The 22,331-nt window shown below is 38.8% G+C and overlaps 1 protein-coding gene across 5 annotated transcripts in view; it reads right to left on the bottom strand.

Moving 5' to 3' along the window:
- Nucleotides 1-22,331, bottom strand: part of DIP2B (disco interacting protein 2 homolog B) — a 249,703-nt gene that overhangs the window by 45,332 nt on the left and 182,040 nt on the right. For 3 of the 5 annotated variants that reach the window (XM_059082762.2, XM_067009274.1, XM_067009275.1), the window contains 10 exons: nucleotides 14,648-14,758; nucleotides 12,857-12,980; nucleotides 12,135-12,244; nucleotides 9,164-9,266; nucleotides 7,408-7,472; nucleotides 5,234-5,327; nucleotides 4,649-4,768; nucleotides 2,830-2,944; nucleotides 1,659-1,798; nucleotides 872-1,008 (listed from right to left, as the gene is read on the bottom strand). In XM_059082762.2, the coding sequence (XP_058938745.1) occupies nucleotides 872-1,008; nucleotides 1,659-1,798; nucleotides 2,830-2,944; nucleotides 4,649-4,768; nucleotides 5,234-5,327; nucleotides 7,408-7,472; nucleotides 9,164-9,266; nucleotides 12,135-12,244; nucleotides 12,857-12,980; nucleotides 14,648-14,758 (1,119 nt within the window). The remainder of the gene's footprint in view (nucleotides 1-871; nucleotides 1,009-1,658; nucleotides 1,799-2,829; nucleotides 2,945-4,648; nucleotides 4,769-5,233; nucleotides 5,328-7,407; nucleotides 7,473-9,163; nucleotides 9,267-12,134; nucleotides 12,245-12,856; nucleotides 12,981-14,647; nucleotides 14,759-22,331) is intronic. The other 2 variants (XM_067009273.1, XM_067009276.1) reach the window with 1 other exon arrangement.

Genomic DNA, 22,331 nt, shown 5'->3' with positions numbered 1-22,331 from the left:
TCATATAAGTCCTGTCTAGTGTGAAGGGGACACGGCCCATAAACTGGAGTTCTATTTTCCCTAAAAGGTACCCTGAGGCAGGTTAATCCCAATTAGGAAATACAGACTATTAATTATGCCTGTTTTGATTTCCAGGCTCACCAGGCAAACTTTCATTACAATTTGGCTTCATATGCAGGATTGCCTGCAGAAAAACGATGTGCTAGTTCCACTGAAATATGAGGTATTTGAGTTTTATGTATTTTCCTGATGTACCACAAGCATGGAGAATAGTTCCAGACATGCAGAAGGTCCTCAATAAATATTTCTCTCACTGAAAGACTGAATAATGGCAACAATCTGCCCCCACGACAAGCCAGGTTTTCATTTTTCATTAGGAAGCTGGCATTCTGGTTTACATCAGTCTTTGCAAGCGTGGTTAACTCGAGTCTACTCTTGAGAGATGGATCCATTCTCACTGCACTCTCAGAATTAAATTTTGGGTCTTATAACGCTCAAACCATGGCACATTCACCAGGGTGAATTTCTGTGAGGCCTCTTACTCTTTATATATGTAAGAAATAAACAAGGGCACTTCCTGTGTGCCAGGAACTAGTCTAAGCACTCTACAAACATTAACTCATTTAGTTCTCACAACATTCCTAGGGTAGATACTATCATTACTCACATTTTAAAAAGAAGGAAATTGGGGCACAGAGAGGTTAAGCAGCTCAACTAGTGCATGGCAGTCAGGGCTGGACCTCGGGCAGTCTACCTCTGGAGCACACACTCCCAACAGCTACGCTGTGCTATTTCGCATCAGCCAGCTCAGCTGCCCTAGTGACACTGACCTCACGCAACACATTCCCCATGAAACTTTAACGTCATGTACCTCAAATGTATTTTTTGTCACACCAGCAAGCCCAAAGTACATCATGCCTCCTGTTCTGGAGCTGACACAGATTTCTCCAATTTCATCTGTTTTGCAGAGTTGGGGAGGTCCATCGGGTCTCACAATGCACATCATCCCTAGTGTACAGAAAGTATAGTCAAGGGACAGTCTGGAAAACCTTCGAAAAAAACAGTCTCATCCTTATGAACCCACGAAAGTTTTGCATTCACTGAGTGGCATTAAGTAAGAATACCAAACAGGAATGTTAAAAACAGACCAGACACTACATAGGTATATCTGAAATTTCTATCTTTCACCCCTGATAATAAAGAATTTTTTAAATTCAGCAAATAAAACATACAATAGATGCAGACCGAAGCTTAAACGACAGTGACTTATTAAAAATGACTGCAAAGTCCAAAGAAACAGGTTAAATTAATTTACCCTTACACAGATCAAATTCAAACACGCAGGAAGCAATGTACTCTTAACTTTCTGCCAGCCCATCGTCTTGGCAATTACAGTGAAAACCGGACAACTTTAGTATCACTCAGTACTTAGCTTTCCATGTGAACAACTGTAACTGAAACATTCACAATTAAATCATCCAATTTCTGCCGGAAATAAGTATGATTAGAATCACTTAACTCTTAGAGAGGCTTTGAGAAATTAAGTGACTTAGTACTAAATTTTGGATTCCTGGTTTTGGATCTCATATTTTATCAGGCTCCTCTATCTCTAAAGACGAATCTTCATGAAACACCAAATGGTGCTCCTGAGAACTCACCCCCGGGCATTACATGTCCCACATCCTGAACTGTCAGTGCTGAATTTTTATCTTCAGTATTGACCCGTATTACCCCGTAGCTCAATCCATTCATGGAGAGAATGGCTCTTCCCGGCAAAGGGGCCCCTGGAACTCCAGGCCTGAAAACAAAATAAACTCATGAAATTTGGCAAATGAAATGATACTAAGAGAAAAGTATGAACATGTAGGAAAGGAAATTTCCTCTGGCTACCACACACAAAAATCCGCATTTTTTTCTCTACCCAAAACATGCCAAATTAATCTAATTTACATGTGCAAAGCGTGGTAAACTTTCATTCAGATGGAAATAGTAAATTTTAATCAGTTGTTAAGAATATACTGGCTTGCAAGGGGGAGGGAGTGGGATGGACTGGGAGTTTGGGGTTGGTAGATGCAAACTATTACATTTAGAATGGATAAACAAAAAGGTTCTACTGTATAGAAAAAAAAAGAAGGTATATATGTGTATAACCATCTGCTGGCACAACACTAAATCAACTATACTTCAATTAAAAAATAAATAGATAGGGCTTCCCTGGTGGCGCAGCGGTTGAGAATCCGCCTGCCGATGCAGGGGACGCGGGTTCGTGCCCTGGTCTGGGAAGATCCCACATGCCGCGGAGCGGCTGGGCCCGTGAGCCATGGCTACTGATACTGCGCGTCTGGAGCCTGTGCTCCGCAACGGGAGAGGTCACAACAGTGAGAGGCCCGCGTACCGCAAAAAAAAAAAAAAAAAAAAAAAAAAAAAAATAAATAAATAAATAAATAAATAAATAGATAAAAGGAATATACTGGCTTGGGTGTACTCTCTATATAGGTACTTTGCATATATAAGTTACAATCAAGAACAGTCTACTTGTAGTCTAAGATGCTAAGTAAAGGATTCTGAAGGGCAAAACAAGACAGAAAAAGAACTACTTCACAAATATGAGATGATAATAACTAAAGTAAAATTTCAGTTTACCAGTTACACTTATGGCAAGAGTGGGAAAAATAAATGAGACGCTTCAAACTGCTTTACAAAGTCATTTTCACTTTCAGGATTATGAAGCAGAAAATTAGATCACACATCTTGTCATCACCTGGTCAATTCTGCACATCTGATCAAAGCTGTAACATACATCAAGAGCACCAACAATCTGAACGGTACCTGCGGATTGCGACAGTCATGGCTTCGGCAGAAGTAGCACACGGACAGATGGCCTCAGGTTTCAGACCATGGCTTTGGAACAGACTCAGGAAGGCATCACAGGATGACACAGACCCTGAGGAGTAGAAACAGATCAACTTGAAAGCTGAAAATATGATTTTCATTATTGCAGGAAACTGGTAAAGAATAGAAAGCCGACACATCTGTACATCATCAATTCCATGCAAATATTTTACTATGCCTGTGAAATGGTTGATAGGTTTCAAGGACAAACAAATGCTCATCTAGCCCATGAAAGGTCAGTGACACTGTTGAAAGTTACAGCTTAAAATAAGGCTGCTCCTACCAAACTGCCCAATCAATAGCAGAGATGCACTGCAGGCAACAGGTAGCCAGTTTGGAAGCAAGCAACTCTTCCTGAAGTAACTACTGCAGTTTAGCCAGTGCATTACTAATACTCTGGCTTAGTTCCATCCTGTTCATGTATTCTCTGACTTGTTTCTTATTAAGGTCAGTCCCAGGTCTGTGTTTTATACCAAGATGATCATTGTGACTACTGACAAAAATCCACTGATGACAAAGAACATAGTAGTATCTAATGCTTTACCTGATTCTACCCTGTGGAGGCTCACAATGTTTATGCTTATCAGGAAAAGCAGGCAACACAGTAAGATCTCTAAAAGCTTTTGCAAACTCCTTAGATTTGGTGACAGGGAATTTACATAAAGTCCAGACACTTGGCTATATCAAGTTACCTTCTCATAGCTCTTTTTAGTTACTTGATAGAGAAAGGACCTAAATGAGTGAGCATGGAGTGGTTTTAAAAGCTTACAGATCCATCCAATGATGAATGACTATATAAAATGTAGTATATCTATACAACAGAATATTACATGGCAATATAAAGGAATCAAGTACAGACACAGGCTACAACATGGAGGGACCTTGAAAACATGCTAAGTGAAAGGAGCTGGTCACAAAGGACCACATATAGCATGACTACATTTATGTGAAATGTCCAGAATAGATAAACATATAGAGACAGGGAGTAGATTAGCAGTTGCCTAGGGCTAGGGGACAGAGGATGGGAAATGGGGAGTGACTACTAATGGGTATGGGGTTTCTTTTGGGGATGATGATGTTCTAAATTCAGGTCAATGGTGATAGTTGTATAACTCTGTGAATATACTGAAACCATTGAACTGTATTTAAAAAATTTTTTTAAAAGATTTTTTCTGATGTGGACTATTTTTAAAGTCTTTATTGAATTTGCTACAATATTGCTTCTGTTGTTTTATGTTTTAGTTTTTTGGCCAGGAGGCATGTGGGATCTTAGCTCCCCGACCAGGGATTAAAACCCACACCCCCTGCATTGGAAGGCAAATTCTTAACCACTGGACCACCAGGGAAGTCCCCCATTGAAGTGTACTTTATTTATTTATTTATTTTTAAAATTTTTAATTTTTTAATTTTTTCGGTACATGGGCCTCTCACCATTGTAATGGACCCTCCCGTTGCGGAGCACAGGCTCCGGACACGCAGGCTCAGCGGCCATGGCTCACGGGCCCAGCCGCTCCGTGGCATGTGGGATCTTCCCGGACCGGGGCACAAACCCATGTCCCCTGCATCGGCAGGCGGGCTCCCAACCACTGTGCCTCCAGGGAAGCCCTGAAGGGTACTTTAAATGGGCAAGTTTTATGGTATGTGAATTACCTCTCAAAACAGATATTAAAAAAAAAAATGCTTACAGAAAGGGGATGAAAACCTCAGACTACCAAAGCAAAGGATATTCCCACACTGACACTCTAGAAATACTCACAGGGATTAGCTCCGTCAGTCACAATCAACATGCGGAGGGAACTCAAGCTCACATCTCTTTGGTCCCGATGTGCCATCATAGCCCAGTGCAAGTCTCGGCATTTTACTAAAGCAACCTTGGCTATAAATGCAAAAGAGATAAAGTCAATACACACATGTTAAATTTGGTAGATATTAATATATTATAATTAAAACATTTTTACTTATTTTAGGAATCATGATTTTTTCACTTAGAGAAAATAAAAAAGGTTCCAAAGAAATTGTTCCAGGTGCTCTGAGGCAGCAGCGACTGACTGGACACACTACTGCCTTGCTCATTGTGACCTGCAGGCAGGCCTCGTATCCTAGCCAAGGAATCTTCGAAGACCAAAGCACCCAATAAATCTAATTCAGGGCCCAGATTCAGGCATGATACTTTGGACATCAACTGAGATGAACTAGACAACATATCTAATTTTTTAATAACCAAACTCTAAAATATGTCAAGGCACCAAGGCATAGAATTATGTCTCTAGAAGAGCAATTTGAAAATGCCTGAAATTGCAAACAGTCACATAATCAAAGCTTAGATGCTGTGTGTAACTACCTTTGTGGGTATGTACTCTTTGGACCCAAGAGAGAGGGCAAGTCTTCATAACAGAGTAGGGTACACTAATTGTATGCATCTTATTCATTACATTCTGAAAAGCAAAGAAAGATAAAAAGTAATCAATACCTAATACATACTTAGCATTTTAAAACTGAACTGATATTTTTTAAACAATTTTAACCATACAATACTCAAACACATGCTCTTTGAAAAAAATTGAAAATATTAACTATAAGGTTGAAGCCTCCTTTGCTACCTATTCTCAAACCTGGTTCGCTTCTTTCCTCCTCAGAGATAATCATTGTTATGGATCCTTCCAGTCTTTTTCCCATGTATTTACATATATATTCATCCCCAGAGAAACATAAAAGTATTTTTAACATAAAAGGCATCATACTATACATGTATCTACAACTTGCTTTTTTTTTTTCACTTAAATTGTTCTAGAGCTAAATCTATGTACATCAGTATAAGAGATCTATACAATTTTTTTGACCTGCTGCACAGTATTCTGTAGTATGACTGTACCACAATTTATTTGGGCATTTCCCTATTATTGACAATTTTTTTTTGCAATTACAAACAATGTTTCAAGGAACATATTTATACTCATTTCCCTGGCATGTGTGTAAGTATTTCTCTAGGGTAGGTACAGAAAATTTGTACTTCTGAGTCATATAAGATGTGTGCTTTTACCACTGAACAGATAACTGCCAAACTGCTCTCCAACCCTCTAAGTGCTTTCATCATGTTTATGCTTGCCACATACCACAAAGGGCTGGGTCTTATAAAGCAAGAAATCAACGTTTCCCTGTCCCTTACCGGAGGTCCTGCCCACACCTGTTAGGTGTTTGGGTAGATAAAGCTGAGTAACCTGAGGGGGTCATGCAATTCGGTGTCTCTCCTGCCACCCAAACCAACCACACCCAGGAACCCCTATCCCCAAAGAGACCCAGCCTGACAGAGTAGTTAAGTCTTGGTACTTAGACTAGCCATTTTTTTCACCACCCAAGTGGCCCAAAGATACCAAAATACCACTGTAAACCTCTTTTTCCTCCCTCCCCCAAGTTTCTAGCTATGGTGACAAACTTTTGGATCTCAGGGAAAGAATGGTGTGTATAACTAATTCTTCACACGTGTCCCTATCTTGCTCTGTGTATCAGAGAGAGAAGATTCCCTCTAACTCCTCACAAGGGTTTCTTAACTGCTGATAAAAAAAAACAAAATGGGAAGGACTTTAGAAAAGAGCTAGAAAGCATGTATGCTCAAGGAATAAGGGTGGTTTTTTTTGTTTTTTGTTTTTGTTTTTTTACTAATCTGAGGGGTCCTGGGAGAAAAGGGAAACCGTTCCTCTTCCCCATGCTTCATTTCCTACTCTTTCTCTGACTCCTGCAATGTGTGAGGAGATACTCTCAAAGGTCCTTTCAACTGTAGGATACTGTATCTCTTCTCTCTCCCTTCCTAATCAGCATGCTCCATATGTAGCTTTTCCCACTTGAAATGTCCCCCCTTCTACTTCCACCCCCCAAATATCTCTATATGGCTACATCTTACCCATTTTTTAGTCCAACTCAACTGTCACCTCTTCCATAAAAATTGAGGCCACAGCTGGGAGGAAGTCACCTTTTTCTAACTCCCTTAGGGTGGTACCAGTTCCTCTATTATGGAAAGCAGTCTCATCTACCTTGTTATTCTACTCTTTCATTGCAGCATGGACTCATTCAAGACATTTTGTCCAATAGAAAGGTTAGATATTATTAAACACAGTTGCAAAGTTCCAGATATATTTAAGTAATCTTTTCTTCAGAAAAGAGAAGAGGTGACTCTCAGTTTTTTGAAAATTATAAATAAACATATAGCCATTTGTAGAAATTTTTAAGCTTTGAGACATCATAGCAGATATTTAAAAGATTTTTGATCCTAAGTTCTCCTACATACTATTATGTGAAAGGTATGCCCAACCACACAGTGAAGAAAAAACAGAATTATATTCTCCTTTAAAAGAATTACCATTCGTATCAGAAAATCAAATTCCCCTGGAAAATACTACTGATCTTTTAGGGGCTTAAATTTCAAACAAGCACTGAGTGATGCTGTGGTTACATAGCACACACAGTGACCTGAATCATAAGCACAATTTACACTAAAGGCCTTGATTCTGTGTAGCTTACCGCAAACATGCCATGCCACAGCCCAGCATCCTTCTTAAAGTCTAAAACATTTACTACTGTTTCCCCTAAAATAGAAAAAAATAGGAAAAAACACAAAGAAATCATCTTTAGTGTTAGGTAGCAAAATCATGTCACTTGCATCTATGAAACAACTGATTTGGTACTTTTAAAGAAACCACTAAAAGTTCTCAGGGTCTTCTAATTAGTTTAGGGTACCCTCAAATTGGCTGGGGGACTGATCACAGGGTGACGTGGTCACAGAAGAAACAATGAGTTTGGAATTCCTTGACTTTGGCACTGTCTTCAAGATAATAATTTTTTCCTAATTATATAAGGAACACGTTTGTTTTAGAAATTTTGGAAGTTTCACAAGCATATGTAAAAAATTATACTTTCTAGAGAAAACAAAAAATGTTGGTGTATGTATATATCTATATATTATATCTACATACATGTACATATAATTCTAAGCTTATATACTTATAATGCTTATATAGAGATAGATACTTGACTAACAAAATTGGAACATACTGCTCTGTATCTAATTTGTTTCCACTTAATGATATACTGAAACAATCTTTAATATTCAAGAACATGAGTTTTTTTTTTGTTTTGTTTTGTTTTGTTTTTTTTGTGGTACTCAGGCCTCTCACTGTTGTGTCCTCTCCTGTTGCGGAGCACAGGCTCTGGACGCGCAGGCTCAGCAGCCATGGCTCACGGGCCTAGCCGCTCTGTGGCACGTGGGATCCTCCCGGACCGGGGCACGAACCCGTGTCCCCCACACTGGCAGGCGGACGCTCAACCACTGCGCCACCAGGGAAGCCCAAGAACATGAGTTTTAATACCTCAGCGTATAACCCATTATATGAATGTATTATATAATAATCAACTGCATTTGTTGGCATTTTGATTGATTTCATTACACACACACACACACACACACACACACACACACACACACACACACACACACACATATATAATTTTTTTTTTTTTTTTTGCGGTACATGGGCCTCTCACTGCTGTGGCTTCTCCCATTGCGGAGCACAGGCTCCGGACGTGCAGGCTCAGCGGCCATGGCTCACGGGCCTAGCTGCTCCACGGCATGTGGGATCTTCCCGGACCGGGGCACGAACCCATGTCCCCTGCATTGGCAGGTGGACGCTCAACCACTGCGCCACCAGGGAAGCCCAAACATATATATTTTTAACCAGACAAGAATGCAGCTCTATAATGCTGCTCTAATGAGCATGTATTAACTTGTTTCATTCTATGAAAGGAAAATAAAACACTAAAAAAATTAATATTGTGAAGAACATTCTAAGGGAAATAGTCATTACACAATATATATCAACATATCTAAAGGCCAACAACCCAGAATACAGTTTTGTGTTTTAATTTGTGTTTTTTGGTAGCAGAATTTCTTTGACTCTAACTCTATACAGCTTGCTGGTGGCAGCTCTAACGCATGGGAAGATGGAGGTACCTGACATTCCGCAGCTAATAAGTACATGGTTTTAATTAGTTTTCTATTTCTGCACTCTAGAAATCATGCTTTACATATTTGGTTTGCCCAGAATTTTAGTTCCTTTAAATTGCAGCATATTTGTGAAAAAGAAGAAAGCAAGCCAAGAATGTGTCTTAGAACCTTTCCCTCTGAATGCGGTCATTTACTGGAGTCCAGTCACCGAGCACTCTGCTCGCAGTCACACAGATCTGAGCTCACAGTGCAGGCAGTCACGGGGTGGAGTCTGACCTTCAGAATAATTGCAGGCCTGGGACAGAGCTTGGCAGTGAGACAGCATTGCAAGGCGGGACACTGTAACTCCCATTACACTCCCTTCTTTGCTTGTTTTATACTAGAAAAAAAACCACAAAAACACAAGAAACAACAAAATGGGTTATTTCAAAAGACAAAACTAGAATCCCAAAACGAAACCCTGAAAAGCCATGACGATGGGCTGAATTTAACGTTTCATATAAATATCTGAGGCTATGCACTTGGGCCCCAAACTCTAATCACACAAAGATAGGACTGGGTAATGTCAAAGCTCAACAAAAGTATGTGTGAAAAATTCTTAAAAGTTTAATTAGTTGTCAGTGTGAAGTGCCTGCTAAAGAAGCTAAAACAAACATGTGACTTCAGCTGGGTTAACAGAAGCACAGTATCAAATACACGGCAAGAGCAAGAGCTAAAGGTGTGGAAGTGTGGTCCCTGTCTATCAGCAGCTCCCGGCTGGGAGGGGAGACTCGGAAATGGCCTATTCACTCCTCCAAATCAATCAACTATAATTTCACTTTTACCTCGATGCTCCAGCTCCATTCAAGTTGCTTTTTACCAAGATCAGTCATGTTTTTATTGTTAAATCAAAAGCACATATTGCATACGTTACTTTATCAGACCTTTCCGTAATATCTGATATCTCCTTTCTTGACACTTTCTCCTTCCTTGGCTTTTGTGATACTCCTCTTCCTATTCAATATTCTCTCTCTCTCCTTTCCCTCCACTTTCTCTGCCCATCCCTTGAATGTTGGCATTCCCTGAACGTTCTGTTCTTCCTCTTCTCTTTTCACTTTAATTCATCAGGGTACCACATTCCTGATGACTCCCAATTCTCTACTTCCAGCCCAGACCTCTCTCCAGAGATCCAGACTCAGAGGGTCAACCCTTCCCCTCAAATGACCCATACTCCTGTGAAACGCAGCCAGCACCACCCCTCTACCTTTCGCCCATGAAAACTGTTGTTGCTGTACTTCCTATCTTAGAGAAGGATGCCATCCATCATCTATCCAGTTGCCAAAGTCAGAAACCCAAGTGTCTTTCTTGCCTCCGCCCTCTCCAGAGTTAGTCACTAAGTCCTGTCTCTTCTATTTCTTACTGTATCTCAATTCCATCCAACCACTCTTCTCTATCCCCATCACCATGAACTTGGGCTCACCAGTTTCCCTTCTTAACCCCACCAAACAGATAAATCTTTTAACAACATATGTATTCTTGTCACTCTTCTGCTGACAACCCTTTAAAAGCTCCTTATTACCCACAGGATACTTGAAACTCATTAGCGATGTCCTGTGGGTAATAAGAGGGTCTCAAGTGAAAACTGCAAGGTAATTCAAGAATAGCAGAAACTTAGAAATGTAGAGGACAGTAGTTCTACATGACGTCAGGGAGCTAAGCAGGGGCCACAGAATGAAGGGCACTTCACCTTTTAGGAAGAGCCAATAAAGAAGACTGAAAAGGAGCAGCCAGCGAGTAGTCAGGGAAGCCAGTGAGCAGTTTTAAGGGGGAGGAAGGGGTGGACCACGTCATCACTGGGAGATGATATGGATTGACAGCTGACTCTGCTAAATTTGGTATTTCAATCGCCTGTTTACTTGTCTGTCATTTAAATGTACCCAGATCCCTTCCATCTTTAAAAGCAATCCTCCTTCTATCCAACATCACCACGTTACCTCAAAGCTACTGCTCACTCTCTTCCCTTTTATGGTCAAAGTTATCACTACAGGGATCAAGTTGGGTGGATTTTTTTCCCCAAACATTTTTTCAAATTTATGGATGTTTATACATTATTTTAGCAGACAGTTGGTGAGCATTTACTAATATGTCTCAAGCAAGATGCAGAGTACTCAAGGGCATAGCTTTTAGAGTGAAACAGATATGAGTTTGAGTCCAAGCTCTGTCAACATTGAGTCAAAGGTTTTAGACAAACCTTTGGTTGGTTACTGAAGTTAAAGTCTTAGTCTCCTCAGGTACTAAGCAGGTTTAATAACAGCCCCCTACCTCACAGGGTACTTGTGAAGACTGACTGAGATAATGCATATAAAGCACTTGGCCTGGGCTTCCCTGGTGGTGCAGGTTTAGAATCCGCCTGACAATGCAGGGGACATGGGTTGGAGCCGTGGTCTGGGAAGATTCCACATGCCGTGGAGCAACTAAGCCCCGTGTGCTACAACTACTGAGCCTGTGCTCTAGAGCCTGCGAGCCACAACTACTGAGCCCGTGTGCTGCAACTACTGAAGCCTGCGTGCCTAGAGCCCATGCTCCACAACAAGAGAAGCCACTGCAATGAAAAGCCTGCGCACTGCAACAAAGAGTAGCCCCTGCTCGCCGCAACTAGAGAAAGCCTGCGCGCAGCGACAAAGACCCAACACAGCCAAAAATAAATAAATTTTTTAAAAAAATAAATAAAAAAAAAATAAAGCATTTGGCCTGGTGCCTGGTATGCAGTAGGACTTAATACCTCAACTGAATTATGTTATCAATCAAGTTCCTACACTAACCTTCAATGCCAAACCCTCTAGCCATCTGTTTCTTCTTGCTCTTTATCTGTTAAATTTGTTCTTTTCAAGCACAGCTATTTGTCCTCCTCATTTCTCCAGTCTCTTGCTTCCCATCCCCCCCACCACTCCCATCCCCAAAGCAGCAGAAAAATATCTCTGCCAGTAAAGCATTTCTTAAACCTCTGAACTTCTCTAAGTCTTTTGTAATTTTCTTATATGACAAGGACCAATTTCTTTGTTGTCTTTCTCTTGAATATGTATATATGTTCAAAATAATTAGAATAGAAGGGCCACTATAAGGCATTTTACAAGCCAAAAGACGGAAATCTAACAAACCAGGAGGATCTACTAACATTAAAACTACAAAAAGTTAGTTTTAAATTTTGTGGGACAGCAATTGAAGCCAAAGGAAAAGCCAGAATGTACGTCCTAGTCTCAGGACTTACCTCAATGTATGCTGGTTCTGTACCAGCAGGTGAGATGTGGGGTTGCCAGTCTTTAGGTGGCTTTGAAAGGTACTTGGAATCTGTTACAACCCATTTGAGCCGGGGCCAACCTAAATCAAACCCAAAATAAAAATTGAATTGCCTAAGCCATCAGGAAAGGAGTTCACAATGAACTGGTCCTTTTAAATATCAAGAGACCAAATCAAGGTCATTTTATAATCAGTAAAATATCTTTATTAGTGTTTAGTGATAAATCACCAGACAATTATACCTTCTTTCAAAAGTACAATCGTTCCACATGCTAATTCCAGGCCTTGACATTACCTCAACAACTGGGAGGTCCATTTGGCAGTGGAAGTCCACTGAGGTTAGTGGTCTATCCTCTGTCTCTACATGTAGCATTTAGCTTTAGTGAACAGAGTGGTAGCTTTTCCAACCATCAGCATAAAGGTTAAGGGTGTGGGCTGTAGAATCAGACAGATTTGGGTTCAAATCGCTGCTCTGCCATATATTAGCTGTGACTTTGGGCAACTTACTTAACCTCTTTGTGTCTCAGTTTCCTCACCTGTAAAACGGGGATAATAATGGTACCTACTTCATAAGACTGTGAGAATTAAATAAGAAAATATATGTTAAATACTTAACTATTATTAAATTAAAACACTAATTAAAGCACTCAGCTTTAATTTTTAACTGATAATTCAGGTACAAATATTACTAACCTTTAAACTGTACAATTTCTCCATTCTGGGTTTTTGGCAATCCCTTTAGACAAACTTCACTGGTAAGAGCTAAGGCAATACCACAGCTTCCCAGCAAGAAGCCAATCTGCTGCCCTCCAGCATCCTGTGGAGAAAAGATAATGAGCAAGGTAGGGGAGCGAACATGAGCATACTGAAGCCCAAAACCTGGCACTCAGTAACACTCTGGCACTTGTGTGACACATTCATGGAACCTCCTGGTATCTGGCAATTGTCAAAATCCAGTGACAATATGTTCTTCCAAATAATTTCTACAACACAATGATTTCCTGAGTGCAAATCACATTTTATTAATTTGACATTGCTAACGATAAATTCCACCAGCCAAATGTGACCATTTTAGTTAATGGTCAACAACACTCCTCTTTTAGATTAATCTCAGGAGATGAAATAAAAGGGAACATGGTTAAATTGTCTTGACCCAGCCATTCCCCCAAATCCAAAAGCAAAGCAATTGAGGTCAGAACAAAATAAATAATGTAAATGGACACCAAATGTATAAATTTACAATGAAAGTGAATGGATGATTATACCGAAGTCCGTATACTCCTTATTATTCTATTTTAAAGGAGGTAGATTTAAGCCTTACAGCAATAGCTGAGGAAAAAACCAAAAGAGATAGCCTAAAGCACTGCCATTAAAATTTCAATTTAAAAGTATCATTATGAAACCACATAAACATTGCCAAGTTAATAATTTAAGAACAACCCTATGATTTCCTGACCAATCTAAAGATACTATACCCATCAACCAGAGTTTCACAGATGCTACCAATTTTTTCATTCCTTTCAGAAAATAATTTTTTTCTTATAAATCCATAGTCTCCACCATATTTGTCTTCACCATCAACTCCCAATAATAAACTACACGAGAAAATTAGGGTCAAACAGCTCATGGAGAAATCATTCAGTTAAACTTTGACATCTGCCACATATGCTTATTTTAGTAGGACAGATGTGTGATGAAAGTAAATTCTGTACACCAGAGTAGTAACACAACATCACTGCATTGCCCTTCGACTTAATGGAGGCCCTAGATGTTATGATACAGTTAAGGGAAATCCCTTCACAGAAACGTTTCACCTATTGTAAATGTGGATTATCTACAGTCTCTGAAGCAAGAGTGGTACTTTTTTTCTTAAGATTTTTTTTTTTGATGTGGACCATTTTTAAAGTCTTTATTGAATATGTTACAATACCCCTTCTGTTTTATGTTTTGTTTTTTTGGCCCCAAGGCATGTGGGATCTTAGCTCCCCGACCAGGGATCACACCCACACCCCCTGCACTGGAAGGCGAAATCCTAACCAGTGCACCACCAGGGAAGTCCCAAGAGTGGTACTTTTTTTGTTGTTGTTGGCTGTACCACGTGGCCTGTGGGTTCCTCGACCAGGAATTGAACCCGGGTCCATGGCACTGAAAGCCCAAGTCTTAACCACTGGACTGCCAGGGAATTCCAGAGTGGTACTCTTTATAAATGGTAATCGTTGAAAAGTCAAGTATGTCTCCATAACTGTTAAGTGATATGTAATACTAAAAAAATTCTATCTTGGTTGAAAACAGATTATTTTCATGAAACTTATAAATATTCATAAATAAATTTTCTACAATTTTCATGTTTTTAGAAAGTGAAGCTAAGTACTTAAGAAAATGGTCAGACTATTTTTTAATGTTGTAACTGAGTCAACTGATCCAAGAACCCAATGCCTGCCATGTCGCATCAAGCTACACTTCTCTTAAATTCAGCAATGTTACCTTTCTGGTAAGAGGTACCTCTATAGGCACTGGAATCACTTCGGCCAGGAGACATCCATAAAAAGCCACCATAAACATGACTGGATCATTGTTGGGATAAACCAGGGCTACCTATAAAACATAATAACATTCAAAACAGAGGAATAAGAGGAGACTAATGCTTTCAATGCCACTAAGTGATAGATTTATATATGATTTAGCATGAACACAATACATCAAACTATTTAATGGCCTAAAGAAAATTAAGTTATTCAGAAGGACGTACAAATCTAAAAAGATCTGTCATTCCCATGATTATACTAGGCACAATTCGGGGACTATAATGCAATTCATCATCATCACCATAAGAATTTTTCATTTAATTCTACTGGTGATTTAGCCAGTAAACAACTCACCTTCAGTAGTAAGTTAATTACTTAGAAAACCTAAGGCAATTTACTTTAGTGCAGGGCTAAAGCAATAAAATTAATGTGATGGATCTCTCTAGATAGACTAACATATTAAAGAATAAGCCTTATATCTCTCAGAGAGAACCTACAAGAATTGATGGACTCAATTACCACCTCAGGGCAAACCTAGGGTTTACTTTTTTTTTTTTTTTAAATTCTGAAAGTTTTATGCTCTTTATTTCAGAGATCCCATGGTATTAGGTAAGTCACACACATACACAAACACGGAAATTATCAAAAGGAAAAACAAATGATATATACTATAGACAACTAGGTAAGGGTAGCAGAATCATGAAAGAGGGTTGCTATGGTGCTTCCCGGAGATCAGCCTGATTTCAATACCACATTCGTTCCAGTGTTTCTTTCTTTTTTTTTTAACATCTTTATTGGAGTATAATTGCTTTACAATGGTGTTAGTTTCTGCTTTACAACAAAGTGAATCAGTTATACATATACATGTTCCCATATCTCTTCCCTCTTGCGTCTCCCTCCCTCCCACCCTCCCTATCCCACCCCTCTAGGTGGTCACAAACCACCTAGCTGATCTCCCTGTGCCATGTGGCTGCTTCCCACAACCTATGCACCCTACGTTTGGTAGTGTATATATGTCCATGCCACTCTCTTACTTCGTCACAGCTTACCCTTTCCCCTCCCCTTATCCTCAAGTCCATGCTCTAGTAGGTCTGTGTTTTATTCCCATCCTACCCCTAGGCTCTTCATGACATTTTTTTTTCTTAGACTCCATATATCTGTGTTAGCATACGGCATTTGTTTTTCTCCTTCTGACTTACTTCACTCTGTATGACAGACTCCAGGTCCATCCACCTCACTACAAATAACTCAATTTCATTTCTTTTTATGGCTGAGTAATATTCCATCGTATATACGTGCCACATCTTCTTTATCCATTCATCTGTTGATGGACACTTAGGTTGTGTCCATGTCCTGGCTATTGTAAATAGAGCTGCAATGAACATTTTGGTACATGACTCTTTTTGAATTATGGTTTTCTCAGGGTATATGCCCAGTAGTGGGATTGCTTGGTCATATGGTAGCTCTATTTGTAGTTTTTTAAGGAACCTCCATACAGTTCTCCATAGTGGCTGTATCGATTTACATTCCCACAAACAGTGCAAGAGTGTTCCCTTTTCTCCACACCCTCTCCAGCACTTACTGTTTCTAGATTTTTTGATGATGACCATTCTGACCGGTGTGAGATGGTATCTCATTGTAGTTTTGATTTGCATTTCTCTAATGATTAATGATGTTGAGCATTCTTTCACTGTTTGTTGGCAATCTGTATATCTTCTTTGGAGAAATGTCTGTTTAGGTCTTCTGCCCATTTTTGGATTGGGTTGTTTGTTTTTTTGTTATTGAGCTACATGAATTGCTTGTAAATTTTGGAGATTAATGTGTTGTGAGTTGCTCCATTTGAAAATATTTTCTCCCATTCTGAGGGTTGTCTTTTGGTCTTGTTTATGGTATCCTTTGCTGTGTAAAAGATTTTAAGTTTCATTAGGTCCCATTTGTTTATTTTTGTTTTTATTTCCATTTCACTAGGAGGTGGGTCAAAAAGGATCTTGCTGTGATTTATGTCATAGAGTGTTCTGCCTATGTTTTCCTCTAAGAGTTTGATAGTGTCTGGCCTTACATTTAGGTCTTTAACCCATTTTGAGTTTATTTTTGTGTATGGTGTTAGGGAGTGTTGTAATTTCATACTTTTACATGTACCAGTCCAGTTTTCCCAGCACCACTTACTGAAGAGGCTGGCTTTTCTCCACTGTATATTCTTGCCTCCTTTATCAAAGATAAGGTGACCATGTGTGTGTGGGTTTATCTCTGGGCTTTCTATCTTGTTCCATTGATCTATATTTCTGCTTTTGTGCCAGTACCATACTGTCTTGATTACTGTAGCTTTGTAGTAGAGTCTGAAGTCAGGGAGCCTGATTCCTCCAGGTCCATTTTTCGTTCTCAAGATTGCTTTGGCTATTTGGGATCTTTTGTGCTTCCATACAAATTGTGAAATTTTTTGTTCTACTTCTGTAAAAAATGCCAGTGGTAGTTTGATAGGGATTGCATTGACTCTGTAGATTGATTTGGGTAGCAGAGTCATTTTCACAATGTTGATTCTTCCAATCCAAGAACATGGTATATCTCTCCATCTATTTGTATCATCTTTAATTTCTTTCATCAGTGTCTTATAATTTTCTGCATACAGGTCTTTTGTCTCCTTAGGTAGGTTTATTCCTAGATATTTTATTCTTTTCGTTGCAATGGTAAATGGGAGTGTTTTCTTAATTTCACTCTCAGATTTTTCATCATTAGTGTATAAGAATGCCAGAGATTTCTGTGCATTAGCTTTGTATCCTGCTACTTTACCAAATTCACTGATTAGCTCTAGTAGTTTTCTGGTAGCATCTTTAGGATTCTCTATGTATAGTATAATGTCATCTGCAAACAGTGACAGCTTTACTTTTCTCTTCCTATTTGGATTCCTTTTATTTCTTTTTCTTCTCTGACTGCTGTGGCTAGAACTTCCAAAACTATGTTGAATAAGAGTGGTGAGAGTGCGCAACCTTGTCTTGTTCCTGATCTTAGTGGAAATGGTTTCAGTTTTTCACCACTGAGAACGATGTTGGCTGTGGGTTTGTCATATATGGCCTTTATTATGTTGAGGAAAGTTCCCTCTATGCCTACTTTCTTCAGGATTTTTATCATAAATCGGTGTTGAATTTTTTCACAAGCTTTCTCTGCATCTATTTAGATGATCATATGGTTTTTCTCCTTCAGTTTGTTGATATGGTGTATCACGTTGATTGATTTGCGTATATTGAAGAATCCTTGCATTCCTGGAATAAACCCCACTTGATCATGGTGTATGATCCTTTTAATGTGCTGTTGGATTCTGTTTGCTAGTATTTTGTTGAGGATTTTTGCATCTATGTTCATCAGTGATATTGGCCTGTAGTTTTCTTTCTTTGTGACATCGTTGTCTGGGTCTGGTATCACGGTGATGGTGGCCTCATAGAATGAGTTTGGGAGTGTTCCTCCCTCTGCTATATTTTGGAAGAGTTTGAGAAGGATGGGCGTTAGCTCTTCTCTAAATGTTTGGTAGAATTCACCTGTGAAGCCATCTGTTCCTGGGCTTTGGTTTGTTGGAAGATTTTTAATCACAGTTTCAATTTCAGTGCTTGTGATTGGTCTGTTCATATTTTCTATTTCTTCCTGGTTCAGTCTCGGCAAGCTGTGCAGTTCTAAGAATTTGTCCATTTCTTCCAGGTTGTCCATTTTATTGGCACAGAATTGCTTGCAGTAATCTCTCATGATCGTTTGTATTTCTGCAGTGTCAGTTGTTATTTCTCCTTTTTCATTTCTAATTCTATTGATTTGAGTCTTCTCCCTTTTTTTCTTGATGAGTCTGGCTAATGGTTTATCAATTTTGTTTATCTTCTCAAAGATCCAGCTTTTAGTTTTATTGATCTTTGCTATTATTTCCTTCATTTCTTTTTCATTTATTTCTGATCTGATCTTTATGAATTCTTTCCTTCTGCTAAATTTGGGGGGGGGTTGTTCTTCTTTCTCTAATTGCTTTAAGTGCAAGGTTAGGTTGTTTATTTGAGATGTTTCCTGTTTCTTAAGGTAGGACTATTGCTCTAAACTTCCCTCTTAGAACTGCTTTTGCTGCATCCCATAGGTTTTGGGTTGTCGTGTCTCCATTGTCATTTGTTTCTAGGTATTTTTTGATTTCCTCTTTGATTTCTTCAGTGATCACTTCGTTATTAAGTAGTGTATTGTTTAGCCTCCATGTGTTTGAATTTTTTACAGATCTTTTCCTGTAATTGATATCTAGTCTCATAGCATTGTGGTTGGAAAAGATACTTGATATGATTTCAATTTTCTTAAATTTAACAAGGCTAGGTTTGTGACCCAAGATATGATCTATCCTGCAGAATGTTCCATGAGCACTTGAGAAAAATGTGTATTCTGTAGTTTTTGGATGGAGTATCCTATAAATATCAATTAAGTCCATCTTGTTTAATGTATCATTTAAAACTTGTGTTTCCTTATTTATTTTCATTTTGGATGATCTGTCCATTGGTGAAAGTGGGGTGATAAAGTCCCTTACTATGATTGTGTTACTGTCGATTTCTCCTTTTATGGCTGTTAGTATTTGCCTTATGTATTGAGGTGCTCCTATGTTGGGTGCATAAATGTTTACAATTGTTATATCTTCTTCATGGATCGATCCCTTGATCATTATGTAGTGTCCTTCTTTGTCTCTTGTAATAGTCTTTATTTTAAAGTCTATTTTGTCTGATATGAGAATTGCTACTCCAGATTTCTTCGATTTCCATTTGCATGGAATATCTTCTTCCATCCCCTCACTTTCAGTCTGTATGTCTCTCTAGGTCTGAAGTGGGTCTCTTGTAGACAGCATATATACAGTCTTGTTTTTGTATCCATTCAGCCAGTCTGTGTCTTTTGGTGGGAGCGTTTAATCCATTTACATTTAAGGTAATTATCTATATGTCTGTTCCTATTACTATTTACTTAATTGTTTCGGGTTTGTTGTTGTAGGTCTTTTCCTTTTGTGTTTCTTGCCTAGAAAAGTTCCTTAGCATTTGTTGTAAAGCTGGTTTGGTGGTGCTGAACTCTCTCAGCTTTTGCTTGTCTGTAAAGGTTTTAATTTCTCCATCAAATCTGAATGAGATCCTTGCTGGGTAGAGTAATCTTGGTTGTAGGTTTTCCTCCTTCATCACTTTAAATATGTCCTGTCACTCCCTTCTGGCTTGCAGAGTTTCTGCTGAAAGATCAGCTGTTAACCTTATGGGGATTCCCTTGTGTGTTATTTGTTGTTTTTCCCTTGCTGCTTTTAATATTTTTTCTTTGTATTTAATTTTTGATAGTTTGATTAATGTGTGTCTTGGCATGTTTCTCTTTGGATTTATCCTGTATGGGACTCTGTGCTTCCTGGACTTGGTTGACTGTTTCCTTTCCCATATTAGGGAAGTTTTCAACTATAATCTCTTCAAATATTTTCTCAGTCCCTTTCTTTTTCTCTTCTTCTCCTGGGACCCCTATATTTAGAACGTTGGTGCGTTTAATGTTGTCCCAGAGGTCTCTGAGACTGTCCTCAGTTCTTTACATTCTTTTTTCTTTATTTGTTCTGCAGTAGTTATTTCCACTATTTTATCTTCCAGGTCACTTATCCATTCTTCTGCCTCAGTTATTCTGCTATTGATCCCATCTAGAGTATTTTAAATTTCATTTATTGTGTTGTTCATTGTTGTTTGCTTCCTCTTTAGTTCTTCTAGGTCGTTGTTTAGTGTTTCTTGCATTTTCTCTATTCTATTTCCATGATTTTGGATCATCTTTACTATCATTATTCTGAATTCTTTTTCAGGTAGACTGCCTATTTCCTCTTCATTTGTTAGGTCTGGTGGATTTTTACCTTGCTCCTTCATCTGCTGTATGTTTTTCTGTCTTTTCATTTTGCTTATCTTACTGTGTTTGGGGTCTCCCATTCGCAGGCTGAAGGTTTGTAGTTCCCGTTGGTTTTGGTGTCTGTCCCCAGTGGCTAAGGTTGGTTCAGTGGGTTGAGTAGGTTTCCTGGTTGAGGGGACTAGTGCCTGTGTTCTGGCGGATGAGGCTGGATCTTGTCTTTGTGGTGGGCAGGTCCACGTCTGGTGGTGTGTTTTGGGGTGTCTGTAGCCTTATTATGATTTTAGGCAGCCTCTCTGTTAATGTATGGGGCTGTGTTCCTGTCTTGCTATTTGTCTGGCATAGGGTGTTCAGCACTGTAGCTTGCTGGTCGTTGAGTGAAGCTGGGTCTTGGTGTTGAGATGGAGATCTCTGGGAGATTTTTGCCGTTTGATATTACATGGAGCTGGGAGGTTTCTTGTGGACCAGTGTCCTGAAGTTGGTTCTCCCACCTCAGAGGCACAGCCCTGACGCCTGGCTGGAGCACGAAGAGCCTTTAATCCAGACGGCTAAGTATGTAAGGTCAGAAATTACTGCAATAAATATCTCAACTCCATAGACAATTTCCTAGTGTGGTCAAAAAACAGAAGTAATTCAATAGCTCAGCAGTCCATCCAGTACAGTGACAGTCATTCTCCAGTAGCTCCTCTCACGTTTCTTACTTTTTAACAAATTCATTGCATTAATCTTACTCACTTAACCAACAATGCAAGTATACTAGCAAGAAGGCATTTGGTAATACATATAAGCAATGCTGGCAGAAACCATTATGAATATAAAGTTAATTCATTTACAAAAGATAAACAGTGAAACCTCCATAATATGTTCTAACCTGTGATCTCACCTATAATGCATCAGAGATAACTGACCCTTCCTAATTTCCTCAAGGAATGCAAATACACAGAAGTCACGATTGTTGTGGAGTTTGTTATTTGGCTTGGATATTCACAGATTAACATCTGAAACAATTATGTCATTGGACTTTTGTTTTTCCCTTTCCTTCTCTCACTTACAAATTCTCTTAACTCACTCCCAAGATAAGTTCAGTTCTGAACCTTCTAGAGTTCTAAAAAAAATACTAAATTCAGAAGACATTTAAACAAACCCATTTCCTTTCTGCACACAAGTGTGCATGTTGTTAGCAAGACACAAAATTACCTTCTTAGGGCTCAGTGAAGATTATGATACACTCACAAGTCATACTTAAAAGTAAAAGCGATACTTCAGATGCCCTTTGCCAAAATAAAGAAGTATTAATATCTTTAAAAGGCTAGTTTAGGAAATTTTGTAATCATGAGCCTACTAAAATGAATTCTGTTGTGTATGTAGCTGGTGTTTCATTCTACAAGTCCAAATGAAAAGTAATGTTTGATGATTAGAAGTAATTTTATTTAGAAAGTGAATACAACCTTTAAATATTGAAAAAAAATTTAATGTCACCTCTAATTTAAAAAGAAATTAATGATGACAATTTGTTTCTTCTTAGAAGTAACGTAAGTCTCCCTCCGTTGTCCACACAAAACCCCAGAATATTGTTTTGAAAGTTTTATGGGGCATTTTTCAAAGAAAAAAATCAAAGAGTAAACTTGATTGCTATTTTTGTTGTGTAAATATTGAAATATTTATTTACAGAAAGACTTAGGTTTCTCTTTATTTTCATTAGTAAAGAGACATATGAATATCCTTCGAACTATAAATACAAGAATTATAACCTGGGTTGGAATCAAACCATCTTCATTTTCTAAGAGTAAGAG

Source organism: Kogia breviceps, chromosome 12, assembly GCF_026419965.1.
Source record: "Kogia breviceps isolate mKogBre1 chromosome 12, mKogBre1 haplotype 1, whole genome shotgun sequence".
Taxonomy (NCBI): Eukaryota; Metazoa; Chordata; class Mammalia; order Artiodactyla; family Physeteridae; genus Kogia; species Kogia breviceps.
Note: the sequence above shows the minus strand (reverse complement) of the source record. Positions and strands in the feature narration are given on the sequence as shown.